The 21,079-nt window shown below is 35.1% G+C and overlaps 1 protein-coding gene across 1 annotated transcript in view; it reads right to left on the bottom strand.

Moving 5' to 3' along the window:
* Positions 1-21,079, bottom strand: part of TLL1 (tolloid like 1) — a 123,173-nt gene that overhangs the window by 65,008 nt on the left and 37,086 nt on the right. Inside the window, exon 2 of the mRNA XM_062493689.1 lies at positions 3,046-3,156. Within this exon, the coding sequence (XP_062349673.1) occupies positions 3,046-3,156 (111 nt within the window). The remainder of the gene's footprint in view (positions 1-3,045; positions 3,157-21,079) is intronic.

Below are 21,079 nucleotides of genomic sequence, written 5' to 3' on the forward strand. Positions count from 1 at the left end.
AGAGAGTTTCTAAACTACTTTTACAACTGAAAAAGTAAAAAGATAGAAAGAAATAGACCATTATTACCTCCAACCACCACTACAAAGGCCTTTCCCAACTTTCCATAAAAACTTTTAATAGCTATGTAGAAAATATACTTATTAAACAGCAACTTAAATTCATATTACAGATGAGAAAATTCCATATAAGGCAAGTGAGCGTGTGGCTGCTCAGTGAATAACAATGTGCCTAATTATTTGGACTATGCTGTCACATAGCTGCTGGCTCCCTTGAGAAAAATTTTCCAAATTTTTCAAAACATTTTAAACAGATGAGGTAAGAGATCAACACATTCCTTTCAAACAAGTTGCATGGTAACTACAACATAAAGTGTAGAGGATATAACATTGATCATCATTAATGTAACTGTCTCTCATATTAACACTTATTTTATAAGGCTTATAGATAAGCATTCCAAACAAATATTAAAAAATCATTATAAGCATCAACTGTCAAACACAACAGAAAACCCCTAAAGAATCCATTAGTTACTTAAAGAAAGTATTATACTATATTTTTAAGGGAAAAGAACAAAAAAAACTGTCTTACTGCAGCCTGTGCATTTCATTTAGTGAAAAACCAAAGAAAAAGTTTCTCACTTAACTAAGCTATATTATATGACTATAACTGTATATTATGACTATATATGTCATATCTTATATGACCATGCAGCCTTGCCATACCATATAGGCTACAAGTTTTAATTCCTGCATGCTGCATCTTCTTATAATTCAGGCAGGATAAGGATACTTTTTGGACTTATAAAAATATACATATAAATGTTATCAGCTTTGCTGTTGTTTCTCTTTACAGCAATTATGCATTTTGTTTGGACAAACTGAAAAATAAAATGACAGAGCTGTACTCCAAGAAGCCCACAGATTATTTGGCCCTGCAAATCCAGGCAGATAATCCTCACAAAAAGGAGCAGTCCCATAATGTGCATCAGAGCCTGCGACCCTCAGGATTTTAATTAGAGTTGTAATAGCAACTGTGACACCACCACTTCATCTTGATGCTTTACAACTAAGTACCTAATCCTTCTACCCGAGTCTGTGAAAATCAACAACAGAAAGTGCTCATAAAAAGAAGTGCTTCATAAAATGAAGCCTACAATTCATGTATCATTGTATCTTGTAACTAAGATAAAATTTTGTTTTCTAGATAACAGCTATCTAGCATTCCTTTTATTCCTTTTCCAGTTGCTACCTAATATTAACGACCTAGTTGGCAATTTGCTCTTTTGGAATTAGGGGGAGACGAACACCCAAATCCTAGTATACACATCAAGAGTGTTATAAATTTAGAAAAATAAATTATATATGTGAGGTGTAAAATTGAACTTCTCCAATGATCTTTTGGGAAAGATCAAGAATGTTGAGGGTTCACTGAGAGCAGTTATGAAGTCATTAACTTAGGAGAGTTTGTTCTCCAAAGCTTAGTCCCACTGATCACAATTGCATTGATTCCTGTAGTGCAATAAAGGTAGAAAAAAACTGGTCCAAATATATTAGTAATACTTAACAGGGTAATTCAATATCCTGAATAGGGTACCCTCCAAAAGAAAAGGTAATGTGCATACCACAGAACCTTTCCTAAGAAAGGAAAAAAAAAAGTAATAGATTATTAAATATAATTTTAAAAATGCTTAGAAATATATATTCTTGTGGGACAATTAGAAAAATAATAACTTTGCAGTTAAAAAGAAAAGTAGAAAAGCAAGAAGAAAAGAGTCAGCAAGCCAAAGAAATCACTTGACTGCATCCACTTTAAGGGGAAATGACCAATGTTGTACTACATTTTTTTCAACAAAACTAGCACCTGAGATATCTTCAAAGACAATTAAAATTATTTGTTTGGAGGAAAGGAGAGCAGAGACACCATTAACTCTATTAACATTTGAAAATCCAGTCCAGATCTAGAAGTGATCAAATGTTTTCTGGTTTTGGAAAAACAAGTGGATGTAAGAGGAGATAAAACAAATTTTCAAGTTGTCATAAAACCACTCTAATCACAACATCTACCTAGAATGAGTAAAAAATATTTTTAAATATATCACTATTGCAAGCTTAAATTCAAAATTGCTTCCTTGGTCTGAATTTTTTTTTCCATATAACAAGAATAAGTTATGGTAGCTCAGTTCAGGCACACATAAAACATGCTTAACAGAAAAGAAATTTCAATAATATATTTTTACATTTTTAATAGCATTTTTCCCAGACTTTTCCTCAGTAAGTTGTTTTTTTTTTTTTTATCATAACCTGAAAGTTTTTAACACATTCTCAGTTATCAATTTACAACTCACAGCCTGAAAGCATAAATATTTTTAGACATTAGACAGACATCCATTTAGGCATGGATTATATTTTCTCTCTTGCAAACAGACATATTTACACATAAATAAAATCTCTATCTATCTGCCTGAATACCCAGCTGCCTCTGTTAATCAGATTGCAGCTTCTGGTGCTAATGCATTTTATGCTAACAATAGCATAGAAACATGCATTAAAATGCCAAATAAATAGTTGTTTTTCTGGACAAGCCAAATCTAGCAAGGATGACACATCCTAGTGTTTCTTCTAAGTCTGGGTAAAGAACAGGATTACATGGTAAAAAAAGCAAAAGGAGGGGTTGCAATGCCAGGATACAACATATGCTCCCCATAGTGTTTGGGCTCTGCTATCAGGAACTTTCTATGATTAAATCAAAGCTTTGTACAATTTCCTTTCCCACATGACCACCTGCAGAGTAGACTCTCTGCTTCCTACCAGTTTCTGCTCCTCAATTCAACGAGATATTTTTAAACAGAAATGCTGGAATAAAGTTAAATGTTTTGCTTCTCTTTTCCCTAAAATGAATCTAGTCTTTGTTGAATAACTTTTCTAACTGTAAACTGATATTATCTAAGACATTATACTGACTTTTCACATTTAAGACACAGATTGCCTTCCATGCAGAATTAACTAACAGGAAAAATAAATTAAAACAAGGTTGAAATATCATACCTGTAGTATGGCCAAGTCTTTCGTTGGAGTGCTGCGTAAGGTCAATCGTCCTGTCAATTTGAAAGATTTTTAAGTCTTCATCATCTAAGGCAATATCTCCCCAAAAGACAGCTTTAAACAAAAAAGAGCTCAATTTAATTAAAGAGTTATTTTGACAATAAAGCCAATCTGAAGAATATAATGCTTTGTTTACAACCTTTGAGAAAGTACATGACAAACATATATTTCCTTACTGATCTATATTTTTATATGAAGAAAAAAGAAAACTTCCTAGTAAACTACAAATAACTTACTCCAAAATCTTAGTCTGTTTGGTTTCTTTGTACATTACCCCTAAATGCAATAGCTTAAATGTAGTGTCATTCTATTAGTAATTTTTTAGCATATATTTTTATCTATGTGAATGTAACAAACCATAAAAGACACTGAGATGTGAACATTTAAACTATGAAGAAAAATATATACATTTCTGAGAAAACACAACCCCTACATTTCCTAACATCTTTCTGAAAATAGCAATTATTTGAAGGAGTTTTTATTTTATGTTTCAGTTGCTTTCTATATTACATTATGTTTTGCTCAGACAGTTAAGTCTGTTTTCTGTTACACTGAGAAAAGAAAAAACCTTCGTTTTTTTATTTTCCTCTGAGTTTATTTGTATGCTTTCTTTTTATAGCTAATCTCACCATTAGGATGCTTTCAAATTCTTTACTTTTCAAAGCTCCAACCTCTTTTTAGCCTTCCTTTGTCCTTTTTTGGTGGATTTCTCCTTCTTTTTCTTTTGCTCTATTTACTTTCAGGGTAAAGCTTCCTTTTTCACTCTTGCATAGGTAACTCATCTTCCCTAAGCTGCCTTTACAACTCAGTGGACCCCAATACAATCCCACTTCCAAGAATTCGGGATCTATAACCTCAAACTTTCATCTCCACCTATTTTTGCTGAGATTTTATCCTGAGATTTCCCTGCGTATTCAAACTTAGCATTAAAGGCGAGCTCAACATTGTTGCTGTGAATGAAGTCAACAGAGAATGTACCAGTTAACAGGAGCTGAAAATGTTGTTTATCATCTTTATCCAAATCCCTCCTCTTCCTGCTCCTTCTATCAACAACTATTTTTTGCTCCCTCAGAGTCGCAAACCCCCTGGATTCAATCTTGGTGTCATTTTTTTCTTCTTTCCCCCATCCAGGGAGACACCACTAACTGCTTGGCTGCTTGTTCCACAGCTCTACAGCAAACTGCTTTCTTCACTTCCACACAAATATACCCTAGTCCAAAGCCCAGCTGTTACCAAGTCAATCTCTCTATTCTCCCTCCATTCAAACTGATCCTAAGCATTATTGTTAATTGTATTCTTCTTCTCTGTCTTTTATATCTTGCTTTAAAGACCACTCATCACACAATATTCTCACCACAGTAGTTCCAGGTTGCTGCAAAAGTTACCCATTTCTCAGAATGCGATGCTCACATTCATTGGTGTTGAATCAAAATAACTTTAAAAACAGTTTTCACTAAAGCAAAAAGATAGGTATTTTTTAATAACTCCAAGATATTGTATTGCCCCCTCCAACTTACATGATTTTTAATGAACACAATGCAACTCGGAGAAATTACGTTGAATATGCCTGCAGCCTGCCTTGTAAAATACCTTTAAAACACCCCCAGGTCATCTAAATAGTGTTAATAATAAAATTATTAGAGAAACTAAAAATTAAAATTTTCAATTCAAAACAAACAACATTTTACGTCTCCTCCAAATATTCATATTTCCACTTATATAAACTTTTACACAAGGCAATGGTTCTTAGAAACCACAAATACTTGAGACCATTACTGAAACTGTTAAGTGAGTTTTAGCACATTGTGGAACACTACCCTTCCAAGGGTCACTATTCTCATGCTCACATTGAACACGCTGGAACATCATTCCTCTAGCTAACCTTTTCTCACCAGCAATGGTTTTACCATCACATCAAGACACAAAGCCAGTGACAGCCTGAGATGTTTGGACATCTTTTCATTTAAGTTTCTAGGAAAAAAAAAAAAAAATCTCAAATTATTGGGGTTTTGAACACTGAAAGAAGAAAGTCAGTAGTCTCCATCTCTTTGAGTTAAATATTATCCACTTTTATAAATGCCTTCTAGAGGTTTCTCTTATGAAATGCCATTCATAACAGGGACCGCTGTACAACCACATGGAAAGACTGCAAACTTGAACAAACAGAACAAAGTTGTAAAAAGAAGAAACTATTAACATTTCTGTGGATAGAGACTCAGGGTGCCCCACTGAACAATCACACAGATTGCCCACACCTAAGTCAGTGAAGTGCCAAAGCTTAGCAGCAAGGCCATTTTTCTTTCCTGGTGATATCAAGAGTTAACAAAAGGAAGATTCCAAATTAACAACAGCTGATGTAAAAGACAGCCCACCAACAGACATGCATTAGCAGAAATCACTTTGGTTTCTGTGTGCAATACTGATGGATAAATAGGAAAACCCAAGGCAAATCAAACTTCCTACTAATAATAAAGTAGAAAAAATCCTGGAAAATATCTGCCCTAGTCCTGGTGATGCATCTTTATCACTTTTACCACTTCACTGTGGTAACATTCACTTAAAGACGAAAGTACAAATACTAACTAATGTGAATTTGTTTAACATAAAGCATTGAATTTGCATGCACATATGTAATATATACCTTAGTGTTCAGGCAGCATGTAGTAACTTTGTTGCCTTAGAAAGGAAAAAAAAAAAGCTATTTTTGTTAAACATCTGGAGCATTAGCTAGTTTCTGATAAGCAACCAAGGACAAGGTTGAGTTTACCAGTAATATAACCACAGCAATAAAATAGTAAGTGTTGATGCAAGTGTCACAGAACTCTGAACATGTAAAATGTATGACCAATAGCAGCCACATTCTCTGACACATTAAAGAAATGTGAGTAAGAACTAACATCAGAAATAGATAAGATTATTTGATTAAAATATAATGGAAATTTTGTAACTTAGTTTCTTCAGGCCAGTGGTTCATTTTAATCAAGGCAATTCTGTTTTGCAAAAGGCAATAAACATGCCAAAACATGGAAACCTTGTTAAAATTATCTCATATAACTTTAGAAATAAAGTGATACTTCTCAGATTCTTGCTACTGAACTAAACCTCTGATTTTATGAATTAATTTAAATTTACCTAGCAGAAGAAACAACAGTTAACTGGATGTTCTTTAATTTCAATATAGTCCAAGCAAACAGCAACTGAGACAAAAAGGGAGCCGATAACTCTCTTTGGAAAAAAGTTACAATTTTAAATAAAAGGACTGCACTGAATAGTCTGCACTGCATGTTAATCTTGCCCTTCAAAGCTGAAAGCAAATCCCCTACAGAATTATCAAAAAGAAGTTTAAAAATTATCCCCCATAACTATTAAAAGTATCCTTTAATTTTTTGGAATGCCAGTTTAAGTGTCAAAATACTTTGTAACAAGAGAAGATCCTGCCTTAAATTTTTTATGGCCTGAAACCATCTGAGGAAGTCACTCAGTATACTTCATCATGTCACAAACCAATGTTAATATTGCAGAAAGCAAGCAGAGGATTGTTTGGGTATGCAAGGCATGATGTTAAAGGCTTTGCTAAGAGCATGTTAGGATTAAGAGCTTTAGTAGCTCCCTCTAAGGAACTTCTGACAGACGTGATCAGTTCAGCTGCTCACTCATTTTTCACACATATTTAATTCATATTTCATCTGGAAAATTAACAGGAATCTGATAATCAACTGACCAGAAAGGGAACAAAACTGAAACAAATGGATAGCAAAACTTTTAAAGTGATCCAAACAGAACTTTAATGTACCTCTATTTATTTAAGGTTGTGTCATATTATCTCTTATCATACCTATTTATTCAGTGATCACAAAAACTTGATATTACAGATGGTTTTTTCACTTAATTTGAAAAGGCATGACTGACAATAAACTTAAGAAATATCTGTTGAAAATCTGAGACAGTATTAATTGCAGAGAAAAAGTATTACAAATAGCTTTTATGATATAAAGGTTCTTAAGAAAAAAAATAAAATGGGCCTTTTTGGCCAATAATTGATGACGACAATGCCTTGTCATACCAGATTTCATGCCGGTTAGTTTTTGTTTCCTATTTTTGTATGTTTTATATGGCCACAACATGAGGCACTTACATAAATTCAACAAAGAAAATACACACATGTGTTTCAGGAAGATGGACGAAACCTGGTTATGCAGTAAAGGCATGTTTTTCTATAAACAGTGGAGAGAGATTTTTGTGGAGCTGTTAAAACAGAGAAGATGCTTAACCAACAGATGTGGTTCTGCTTTCTCACAACTCAAAAACTCTCAGATGAACAACACCTTCAGAAAGGTCTTATTTAAAAAGACAAAGCACTGCCATTTAAAGCAGCTAAATTCACAACCTGTAACCAATCAGGTCACAAGCACGAAAATAAACAGGAAAATAGTAGGTTGTAAAATGTATTTTCCACCTAGAGAATCACACCTTAATATTGCCACACAAACCATATTAATGGAAAGGAAAATTAAGATCATCTATAAACTACAGGTGAAGCACAGGAACTCCAGCTACACTACTACTTGTAACAGGATGTATTATTTAATGAAAAATAATTAGTGTTCAGCTGAAAACTTCTCTGTGCTAATTTACTCTCTCCCAAAAAGGCCATCACCATGAAAAATGCACAGTATTCTAAATTAATAAAATATGCTATTGACAGGAAAGAAACATAAATAAATTTATACAATATTTTTCAAAAAAGAGATTTAAAGGATTTTATGTTTATAGAAGTACACACATGGTACGAGTCAATGAACAAACACAGTAAGAAAAAAAATCATCTTTCACAAATTTCAAGGTGTCTGGAAGAAAGAAATTATTTGCTAAACACCATAGGGCTGCAATATGTAGTAGGATGGCTCATTCAAGGATTTGAAATATCAAGTAACATGTATGTCTGCAAAATATAGAAAGGAGTATGTTCTTTAAACATCACATTTTGTTTAATAAAACAAAATTATCTACTTCAAACTTCATCTCAATTCCCCCTACAATTACTGCTTTTTAAAACTCAAGTCATAAGCAGCCATTTTTTTTAATAAAATATACTCATACCAGTATTAGTAACAACATGAAATGCAAGTCCAGATTGCTGATGTTTGTTGCCACAGCACAGCAGCACAGCCCAAGAAAACCAACTTGACCTTGGGGTAGGTCAGGAGCACGCAGCTCCCCAGCAGAGACCAACACGACCTAGAAACCACTCCCAGGACCTGATTTGCTCTGATGACTCCACAGACTAGAAACATGTTCAACTGAGACCTTCTCAAACTGAGATGTAAATGGTGATCTTGTCCTGTGAGCAGATGCAGAATTTTGATAGGGGGATTACTCCTATACTGACAAGATACCAATGAAAGGATTAAGGAAATACTAGAAGGCATTTCAAAAGCAAGTCCCAAATTCTAGTATGGTACTGGGAGTGCAAGGCACATAAAGTTTGTGCTTTATCCCCATTGCAAAAGTTGCAAGAACGGACAACAAAAAATAAATAAATAAAATAAATAAATAAATAAACTGCAAGGTGCAACAAGGAAATCTGAAGAGCTCCTTTAACATCCCTGAAGGTGGGCTGCCCAACACAAAGCAAAGCCTGACCCAGTAATTCATGTGCAGCAGTTTGCAATAAGCAGACTCTTCTATAGCTGAGTCATTGAGCACCTCCCTGTAACAACACAGCTATGTGCACTATATTCTATCTTGGGGAGTCACTTTATTCCATACAATCCATTCATGACTTACATAACTGCCTCTAAATCTGAGCAGAAAATTGAAAGGTTAAAGTTAAGTAAGTAAAGACAATTTTACCTCATTAAAGGAAAACAACATACACTACTAATACACTAATATTATTCTCTATTACCATTGTCTTCAAATTATTTCAGTCTTTCCAAGATTTTCAGATGCAATACATTTTTTTTACAAATTATCAAACTGACAAGACAGGGGGAAAAGAGCAAAACATCTTGTGTACAACCATGAGCATTCCACTTCATGCCAGACCCTGAACTCTTTCCATCACTGTTCATCGCAAGTGCTCCCTTCAGTTGTAACTGCGCAATAAATTTCCATGTTTCCATAAAGAGCTCACAACACTTTCAATAGAAAGATAATTTAATCAAGTGTTGCATAATTATCCAAGTCAATTTGCCTTTTTATTGAACAAAAACGACAGAAAAGGGAAGTTAAGTAAAACTTCAACAGCATGAAATAGAAGACCAAGGTAGCCTATTTTCAAAGACACATTAAAAAAAAGTCAGCTATTTCATGATTTTCAGCATGCAGCATTTCCAAATCTGCACAACTCTAAGCAACTGTCATGGAAATAACAGATATACACTGAAATAAATTGTATACTTGAAAAAGCTCGCATAGGCACCCCTGAAAAGGGATGCAACACCTCCAACAGGCTGCTTCCTTGTTTCCACATATATTATATGAAACAGCAAGTTCATCAATACTCATACCAATTCTATTTTTCAAACTCACAATCAGAAAACCATTCTCCCTAAGAAACGTATCCTTTCCACTTCTATCAGCAAAGAAAATAATAATGGCAGAGTACTTTAAACATCACCAAACAGTACAACAGTTAGAAATTCATTCCTCCATTTTTTGAATGTGGCATCCCTTGACAACAGCTCACACGGACACACTAAGTTATCCAGAAATCAGCTAGCTTGTACATAGTAGTGATGTAGTCTTAGAAGAACAAATTGCAATGCAATTTACTCTAATATTTTATGACACTATTGATGTGTTGACAGCGTTACCTGCAACTCACCAATTCAACATCATCCATCTCTAGAAATCTTCCCAGTGTTCCCCATGCACAACACTTTTGGCTTCCTTCTTTTGACCATGTGTTGACATTTATAGCTAGGATGCTGACAAGGCAACATCCCTATTAGGATATTCAGGTGCAATATACTTTTCTTAAAAATCATTAAAATTAGAACAAGACAGGGCAAATAAACAGCATGCAACAAGGAACTAACTCCCCATTGTTGCTCCTAAGTTACACTTATGGAGCACCATCTGAGGTATGCAGCATTTCACTACAGCCACTTCACACTATTTTCCAGGAAGTTACTACCAAAATGACCCAACTAGGGCAGCAAAACAGCCAGGTAGTACCTGACTGTGGACACAAAAGCAGCTATAGAGCCAAGGGTAGGAGAAGAGAAATAACTGCTGGAAAGCCATCCACCAGCCTACAGAGTGAACTCGTCCCAGACAGCCCTTCCAGGAGCACAGCAATCCCATCACAGTGCAGGTGGGCTATGGGGTTAGTGGCATGCAGCACTGGTCCTGATATTTTCAAAGTGAGAAACATGTCTGACATAAAGCAATGTCACAGTTATTCCATATTCTTTGAACAACCTTTATCTGAGTAGAACCTTCCCTTACCAAAAAAGACACTTGTAGACCTTGATCTTTTTGAAAGGGGACACTAATTTGCTAAATATGCTTCTTCACGGAACAGATAAATCTCAATGTACAGATATCCATGTACTCTGAGCTAATTCCAATTTTTACTTTGCTCTTTATTGCAAAATAGTGATTTTTTTCAATTCAATTTTCCTTCTGCTTTTTTTTTAGTGATAATTTTCATATTTCTTTAAATTTAGTATCAAAAAACCCAACCAAACAAAAGAAAACCCAAACAAAAAAAAAAAAAAAACAACAACATCAAAAAAAGCAAAGACAATTCTGACAGAAGTTGCAGTCTTAGGTAAAAGGAGAAGCTTCACTCCTAAACTTACTGGAAGGGGTTTAGAGGACAGGTTCTTCAGTATTGCCACAGCTACTCTGCAAAAGGTTTTGTTCTTGGTTAAGCTGCTCAACCTGGCAAGCTTCCTGACTTTCAGTAACTATTTTCTTTTTTTATGCAAGATCATCATCAACACCACACATGCTTTGTAGCTGGTAAAATCAGCTCCTCATATAATGGGTTAACCACTGAAGTGAATGCAAAGGACACTGCTCAGCAAACAGTAAAGGTGTCTGCACACTGTTGGCAAAGCAAGCAGCTACACAGAGAACTTCCTTCACCACTCATAACTGCCTCTGGCCAGATATAGGCAAAACAAAGCTACAGAAAAATAAACTCAAAAAGACCCACTTATCCATCCTACTATTCATATTTCTCATTATAATTTTCTACTCCTTCAAGTTTTTAGTATGCAGAAATAGTTAGAAGGCTAATAAAAATAAATTGTAACATGCAGCTTTCTTCAGAGCAGTTATTAACCCCTTTAAAAGGAAAGACATAGCAAGAAACCTGTGACTCTTGGGAAGATCCATGAGTGCCAAAAACATAGGGCAATCACAGCTAATGTTTCTTACCACAGCAAATGCTGACCTGCTTCATACGAAACCACACGCAGGAAAACCATCATTTCCTGGGCCTATTACTCCTTCTGCCACTGAATAGCAGAGGGAGTGGAGAAAATAACTCTCCATCTTCCTGAGAGAGTGCTCGTCACCCCTAACAGAAACCATTGCAGCAATATTAGCTGAACTTCCATTTAGTGATAACTGACTCTGATTGCTGGCGTAGGAAAAGAAGGCTGACATGTCATGAGGGCTTTTTTGCTGTACCCAGGCACTTGCTAATGCTGACTTCTTCTGCTATAGCTAGCTTTACTAAGGAAGCTAGAAAAACACACCGAGGGAAATTTCAGATCTGTTGTATCACAACAGTCATAATTATCCCAGTTAGTCCTGTGTGACCACTATGATGCTATAATATTCATCTTCATTTTACTTTGAAACTCCATTATCCTGGACAGCCTTAGGGTCAAGATCTACAAAATTAATTATATGGCTAAGCTTTCTTACAATAGAAAAAAATTGACACTCTTAAAGTGAAATCTCTTTTTATTTAATACTGAAAACCCATAAACATATAAGACTGAAAAGAAAAAAGTTATAATTTGTTCTGAAATTAAGAACAGATTTTAATTAAGTTACTTAGAGAATGGGGAAATTGATAACTTCAAAAATAAGAGACATATAGATGAATTGAGAAAAATCCTGGTTGGAAAGTTGTCAGTCTGAGGGTGCCACCTACATGAAACAGCTGCTAGGGCAGAGACAGACACAGCAGCTGCCATAAGGCCTCCCCAGAGTTGCAAGTCTCAGACATTTTCATTCAAACACCAAGAAAACAGAATATCAGCACCAAACCAAGCGAATTACAAGCTAAACAGATAATGCATGGCACAAGCCAAAATATTAGTTTAGGTAGCTAAAAAGATAGAGGTAAAGTCTTTTGTATTCTTTTCCAATCTCCAGACTTTAGACAAGAAAAAAGGTAACTTTCAAACCACTCAGTGGAACTGAGGTATTATTGAATTGTAAGGATTTCAGAGAATAAAATCCCTTTCAAAGATGAAAAACAAAATTAATAAAACATCTATACATAAATAGACTGCTGCTGGTATGAGGCAAATCAGACTTCATCTCAACTTCAATTTAACATTCCAGCCTTTCAGTGCCAGTAAGTTACAAAATTAATAAAAAATGATTGTTTCTGATAAAATGAAGGATTAAATTTATACACACTACGGGAGAGTAGTAGTTCCCTGGTCTTACACCTTTGTAAGTATATTTCCCTGGGTGCTTTTTTCTTCCACAAACGCTCAGCAAAGTCAGATATGAATGAGTCCCCCTGAAAGAATCCTGCTACAAGGACAGCACAAGCACGACTACAGCCAGCAGAGCACAAGCACCGCACATGAGCCCTGAGAGGGAAGCAGCAGCAGCAATCTGGGAGAGGAAACACAACTTTTTTTAAAAAAAATAAAAGAAATAACTACTTAGATAAGCTATCTGGCCTTTGGCAATGCCAGTCTTCAAGAAATTCCACAACCATAACATCTTTCCTTTAGTGTTACAGGTTGTTACAATGGAGTAGAAGGGGATAAAGAACTCAGTAATTAGGGAGAGAACTCCCTTAGTAATTTTGCTGTGCTAGGACAGTAAGAGTCACAGTAACACTTTCTTTATAACCTAGCATTAGAACAAAATAAGCATGTCACAATAATGTTACAATAAAGCAGCACTGATATATGTGGAAATCCTCCCCTTCTGTACCTTTTCTTCATCTATGGGAAATGAAAAAAAAAATCTTTCATTTTCTCACATACATGAAATCCCAAGTATGCTAAAGTAGTACCTCAAAAACAGAAAATCCTGAATAATCATTAAATGCAACTAAAGATTTATACAGAAAGCCAAATGGCACAGAAAGGAAAGTGCATATCTAAGGGATTATCTAGCATTCAGGAACAAGATTGTCATCATGCCACATGAAATAAATATTGCTCCATTTGCATCATCTTATGTTTAAACATGGAGAATTATTGAACTGTATATAAATAAACCCCTATTATAGGTTTCAGAAATGATTTTCATTATCAGCTGCAGCTTCCTGTTTCCATCATTTTTGTCATGAACCTCACTTAAGTCATTCCATCTCATATTTTAACACATCATTCTGCAACTTGGCTCTGTGGAAAAGACAAGGAAAGAGACTAAATAGCTCTTAATGCTGTTTTTTTTGGCAGTGATCCAGTGCTTAACACAGTGAGTTCTGGGTTTTGGACCAAGGCAATTCTACATTTCTGTCTTCATATTCAGTAGTTGCCTTCTGCCATATTTTTTTTGCCAGAGCACAGATTTTAGTCAATAAAGCTAAAAAGTTGAGACCTGATTCCTTAATTCTGTATCATCCAATTTATGCAATCATTTCAAACAAAAATTATCAATCTCATGTATTGCAACCATTTTCCTTGCTTGTCTCTGAATACTGTTTCCTCCCCCTCCCTCCCCCTGCATTTGTAATTTAAGTGGTCGGATTTTATTTTCCCATGGAGACTCTGCACAGCTGCTGATTATTTTTGGACATAGCAAATAAAAGAGAAAGTGAAAAATTATCCTCAGAGTTAGTGAGGTGACAGTAAATGTACAGTGGAAAAGTATTGATGTTGTTCAATGCCTAGTATCAAGTTATTAAGTAGAATTTAATATTTGATGCATCTGATTCTTACATAACTTAATAATCTGAGCAATTTCAGCCATGAGAATACTTGAAAGAGAACTTATTCCATCATTGTAATATTTTGCCTCTTGATGGATACAATGAAACATCATTTTACCTTTGCATTTATTTCTTTGCTCTTAAAAAGCCCTATTCAGCATAACTGCTAAAAGCGTTTTAAAATCCTTGTTTCTAACCAGTAGAGAGTATTAGCATTTTGAAAGTATTCTCCTGCAAGCCAGCAAAATCTCCACCCCGTTCTGAAGAGAATTACAGCACACACACTTAAGTAATGTCCACACTTAAGTAATTTCCTAGTTTTTGGCATGGTGGTAATTCAAGTGTCATCCACAGGACTTAAGCGGGGGAGGTAGGGGAGAGAACAATTGAAAAAAAAAATACACAACTTCAGCTTTCTCCTGTCCCTATAATTCCTTTGCAAGACTCTATTTATCCTCAAACTTTTGAGTCTGCAACCACTATTGCCACTCCCAGGCTGCCACAAACCGGATCAGGGTAAATTGTGCATATTTACAGTGGGATTTACATAAGGTTTGCTACAGTTTGCAGCTGATTATCAGGCTGATGCATCACAAGCAAAATAAGATAAAATCAAACCTGTGGTGAGAAACACCCGAGTCCCATGTATTTAAATACTGACCATTCTGTAGTGTAAAATGGTAGTTTTGTGAATTCTTGAACCTTCACATGTCTTAAAAGAAAGCACAGTTGTACCTTGTTTAGGCTTTCTATTTCCATAGTCAGTCTCATGCTGATCCTCATTTCACAGGGCATTTCAGCTTGGGTGTCAAACTGAAACACCAAAGGGTCAATTCAAATAACAGATCCCAACTTGTTCTCCGTGTCAATTATTCTTCCTTTCTTGCCTTCATTAAGCTACTGCAGCTCCTTATGTACTGCTCACCACCAGATTTCGTGTGCTCCTTTCTAATAGCAGCCCATATGTTAGCAGGAGCGTACCAGGGTCCATTTGCCATCCCACCCGCATCCACTGCTTCTCCCTTTTCAACTACAACAGCCTTAATTGTAGCTGCTGTTTGCATGAATACAGAGAAAACAGATACTAAGTATTTACTTTTTTAATGGATTTGTTGCTTAATTAATAAAGATGTTATTGCCTAAATTAGTCTCAAGAGTATTTTCAGATGTCTTTCAGTACAATTCAGAAGCTGAAACAAAGTACTCGAGCCAAACATAATGTTTCCAGCCAGCTCACCCTGGGCTACCATGGTCTGCTGGCTATGAGGGTTGTGTCTTTTGACAGCAACGCAGTGGTGACCTTAAATAACCTCTAAATATATCTCTGGAAATAGGAATTACACAAGATGCTGAAAATACTAAGCTTCTTTCAAGCTCAGAGAAAATACAAATATTTAATATAGCTAACATTCAGAAAAAATATGCCAAATTAAATATTAAGGTTTTCAGAGGACTGCTTTTTAGCCTATGGCATTACAGGTCTAATATTTCAAATTTCCTTGACTATTAACATTTTAGAAATGGAGAATTGTAGTAGGTTCTTCAACTCCTAGGTGATCTCTCTTTAGTCTTTTATACTTTCAAAGCAAACAATTCAGAAATAAACATGAATATGTAGAAAACCAAGGAAAAGCACTTGACCAAGTAAAGAGCAGTCAGAAAATATGCTACTGTATCACTTACCCCTTAAATAGACCATACGTATTATTACTGACCATATATATTATTTCTGGAGACAAATCCTATATTATCAAAAAGCATACTCCTGCACATATTTAAGAGACTTGTGTTCCACATGTGGGAGGAAAAAAAAAGCCAGGCATACAAAACATATGCTTTCTTCTTCCCACTATCTCTTCCCATATGAATTCTGGTCCGTAAATCATAATCCTTGATGTGCACATTTCTCATGTAAATTGTCTCAATACACATACTTGTTTTAAGTGTTTCCCCAAGTTCATATGAGAATAACTAAAATGTAGAATTCCTAATAAAGAACAAAACAGAAGGATTTGCTGAGCCAATGCCCTAAAGCACAGCTCTTTCAGGCATTGGTCTTTGAATATGAAAGTGCTCAAATAGTACAGAGTATTCTGGGAGAGAGAAGATTTCAGGTGAATGATCGTGGGTGACTCCCTATGTTTGGAAAGGAATGCTTTACATTTTCTGTTCACAATTAAAATATTCATAGACTGTCATTTAATAAAAGCTGATCCATCTGAAGCTCTTTAAGGAAGACATGAGTTCAGATTTTGGATTGGTAACATGAATACTGCTTCCGTTATTAGCAAGCTGTAATGTCACAGGCCTCTTGTGAAAATCATAAGTTATTAGATATTCCCCAAAAACTCAGATCCCAAAAAAAAAAAAAAAAATTATCATAACATGACTATTACTGGTATAAATACATTCAAGTGGACAATTCACCCAATTGGCAAATAAAAATTGATCTATAAAAATGTCAATTAAAAGCACCTTCACTACTGTGAAATTCAGTGTCATTTATGATTTATAAATTATTCTTGCACTAGTTCTGAAAGTACATTTCTTTCTACCCCTGAACAGGAAAAAAGGAACAAAATTTAAAGACAGACAGCTTTTTAGTACAATCAGTAGAAATATATCATCAAAATCTCTTAGAAATGCCATAATCATTTTCAACTGAAGGACTGACATATTAATCTTTAAACTAACAAATACCTAAAAAAGATAAAAGGCAGAATAAGGACAGACAGGAAGCTGTCATATAATCTAAAGACATAACGTGAAAAAAAAAAAGAAAAAAGAAAAGAAGAAAAAAGAAAAATCCTGTATTAGAGGACTTAATTGCTTTTTTTTTCATTGCAGACAGAAGTAGGAAGCATAGTTTTGGTTTACCATATATACCATGCATATACCAGAAAACTGTCTTTATGGCATCCCAAAAGCTTTTAACTTTGATGAATGTGTTAGAAAACCATGAATGCACAAGGGACACTTCAGAGAGCAGTGAATGACCTAATACAAAGGTAGAGAACAGAAGACATCTTCATGTGCTAAAATGACTTCATTTGTTTTCATAAAACATGGGAGGAACATCTGTCAGGACAGGAAAGCATTCTGGAGAAACTTAAGGCATGAAAGCTGAAATTAGTAGGAGGGATTTGGGGGTTGGATTTTTTTTTTCTGAATATGCTTGTTTGGCTTCAACAAAGGGTACTTCACATTTCTGTGACTTAGAGAAAATGAGCTAGAACCCTAGAGCTCAAGACTGCACAGAAAGGATTGCAAGGCTCCTATAAATCTTGAGAAAATACAGTAAATTAAAGATCTATGGAGTACGGATTTTAGGAGATTAAAAGAAAAACTTACAAAATGCATACTAGTGCCACTCCACCTGAAACAGTTCAGTCCATTTGCAAGAAAACACCAAAAAAAAAGCTTCTGAGTTACTAAAACCAATACTTCTATTCCCAGTCCTATATGCTGAGTGACTTGATTGACCCCATCTATTTTTGTCAATTTGTGATATCTCAAGAGGTATTTACTGGATTCGCATTAAAATAAGTTATCTTGATAAAATGAGACAAACATCTCAAGGAAATAAGGCACTGCTAACTCCACAGGGATCTCCCAGTACTTCCAAAAAGCCTGAAAGATGAAATGCCACAAGCATTGCTGGTTGCCCAGCCTGTGCTGAACAAAGTGCAGAGCTAACTGCTGGTGAGCTGATGGTGCCAACCTGGCAGGGCCCAGTGCTGCACAGCATCTCACTTCCCACCCTGCAGAGCTGCCCCATGGCTTTTCTGGAGCACTGCTGCTCTTTAAAGAGCATGGCAGCCCCCAGTCTCAGCAAAGTTTTGTGTGCCACCACAAAAAAAAAAAAAAAAAAAAAAAAAACCAAAAACAAAAAAAAAAACAAAAAAAAAAAAAAAAAACCAAAAAAAAAACCATAATTTGCCCGACTATTGTCACTAGTTCAACAAATATGGGTTTTTTTCAAGTTTGGAATTGAATATTATTAGTTCCAGCATGGGAGTATGAAAAGAACTTTTCTTTCTAATGATTACATGGTTTTCCATTTGGGAAATGGATTTTTTCCATTCTCCATATTTCAAAAATAGAATTAAACTCAAAGTCACTATTTTTGGTTAATCTGTCTTATTGGAATTTTCTTTTATTTAAATTGCAAAACATAAACAATGAGTGAATAAAAGTAGAAGTTATAAAATATGATAACCTATCTTATGAACAATGTACCTTTTCTTTTCCATGTTACTTACAGTTTTTTTCTGTATAAGTGTCAAAGATAAAAGTTCAACCATATATTTAATCAAAAATTTCATGGAATACCCAGAAGTTCACTGTTTTGACAACACAGAACTTATCAATAAGATGACCATTTGAAGTTCTATTAACAGAAATATGCAACCAGTTGAGCTACTAAATTCAGATTCCTGCTGGCACACCAACTTTATTTCATTAATCTTCCCACAACTTACTAAGAACCATTTTGAAAACAGTACATTCCTTTCACTGTTCCTACTAACAACTTTTCCTTTGAGTCTTTCAATTTGAAGCTGACCTTTCTTACTTAGCTTTAGACCTACTTTTTAAAAAATAGTTTGGCACTACCACTCAATTTTCATAAACCAAAACTACAAATACAAATGTAGAGACCATTCCTACTATAAGAGTTTAAAATACATCAAGCCAGACATTAAAATTTTGTGAACAGTATCACTGGAATTCCTACCATGTAATAAAATTCTTTAAGAGCATTTAACCGGTCACTAATAATAATAATCATAATAATAATATAGGATTTGAGTCCTACTGCACAGCAAGATACAGATAACTTTAAATTACTAGCAAAGTAAGATAAGTGGACTTTTAGAGAAAGGCATGATGCCAGCTGGCAACCACTTGTCAGAAAAACTTTACACTCAAAGATAAAAATAATTACTCTAATACTTCTAAATCTCCAGCTTAATAAAAGAGGGATGAACAAACTTTGCTTTTAATTTGGTAGCTATATCACACTTTTATGTCAAAAACTAAATTTTTCTTCCATAAACAATTGAAGTCTTTATCTTCATATTAGTACCATTAGTTAAAATAATTCATATTAAATTGATTAAAATTGCCTTTTGACAAAAGAAGACACAATTAAGTACAAAGAATTATCATTAATCTGCATCTATTTTCTTGCAAGTTACCTCTTAGCTTAAAGCTATACAACAGTGTTTTTCAACTAAAAAAATAAAGAGAAACATTTATGAAAAAATCAGCATTTAGCATGGGGCTGTGGTAACTGTATACAATGAGAGAGAAATCCTAAATGCAGAGTGACCTGGACTTCTTGCTAAACTGAAACTACAACTGTCCAAACCAAGAATTAACAGCTAACTCGGGTGCATTTTAGAAAACTCCTACATTCAGAACAGGGGCACGCAGGTTCATGTACGTTTGAAGAAAATAGATCACATTATAGGAAGCAGATGTATCCTAGAAAACAGAAACTCCCCAAAAGGATTTTGGTTTGCATGTCATACAACCTCAAAATCAACAGTTTGGTTCAACAGCAGCCAAGAAGCAGAGCATGCCTTGACTGACAACTGAGAGGCCACGCTTTCACTGTTCATACCTCCATCCACCTCAGATAAATATTAGGCATGTGGATCAAACAGAACCTGCTTGCTATCTTATCAAGTTGGCAAGCAATGGAAAACAACGTGGGAGAGAGATGAGGAAAAGGCCAGGGTTCTCTAGGGATGCAGCTGGACAGAAACAGGAGAAATTGCCAATGACCCACTTACCAATATGACATGGAATTAGCAGAACGGTGAACAACCCGGCAAACAGGATTTTCAGGGCAATACTGCAGCCCCAGAGGTGTAAGCTATTTTATCAGACAAGTGGTATAAAAAAACAGTAGATATTTCCGCTGGCAAAAAAATTTAGCAGGCCATTGGCAGAACAGTTAGTTCAGCTTTCATATATGCTCTCTCAACAGAATGCTGACAGGTTGGAACAGGTTCATAAGGTATTCGGACAAATGAATTTTCAAGGTACAGCAAGAGACCTGAGAAAGTCACTATATATAAAATGTAACAGAAACAACGTTAAATTATTTGATGAGCATTAAAATAGTAAAGAGAAGAAGTTTATTTGCTGTGTGACTTCTTAGCCCCACTGACAAAAGTCTAAGAAAACAGAAATTTATAACAGGACAGATCAAACTGGTCATAACACACTGTTATGGAATAAGGCATACTGGAGCTGGAAAGGTATTTACAGTATAGCAATGGTCATTAACTTTATTGATCATCATTCCTCTAGTTTTTGTCTGTAGCTCATCAAGAATAAGACTCTATTCCACACCCCAGAAAAAAGTGAGTTGCAAATACACTCATTGCTATCTTAAAATAATAGAAAGCAAGGAAATGGACAGAATTGTAGTAGGCAGTCAAAAGTATAAATGCTTGATATGATGGTTACAATAAGCGAATTACCAATTCAAAATACTCATTTTATGGTTACTGAACTGCAATCCCTGGGTAAAACGGTAAGAGAAACAACTGTCATTTCTCCACAGATCCCACAGAAGAGTAAAGCCTCTCTTTGGAGACAGGCCAAAAGACACAATATCTGGAAAAGAGACAATGAGAAAACAAAATCACTCTTATATGAGTTCATCAGAAGTAGCAGCCAACAAAAGTTAAGTAGCTCCTTAAACAAAGAAAATACCAATATTATCACGTTCTGGAACAGCAAAATTATCTCAATTTCAAGAAAGCTGCATGTAAAACATATCTGGCATGGGCAATCAAAATAACAGACAGCTCTAATAAGCTTCATCTCTGAAGACCGTGTGGAACTTATTTTATCTCTTTCAGAGGATAA

Source organism: Cinclus cinclus, chromosome 5 (assembly GCF_963662255.1).
Source record: "Cinclus cinclus chromosome 5, bCinCin1.1, whole genome shotgun sequence".
In the NCBI taxonomy this organism is placed as follows: Eukaryota; Metazoa; Chordata; class Aves; order Passeriformes; family Cinclidae; genus Cinclus; species Cinclus cinclus.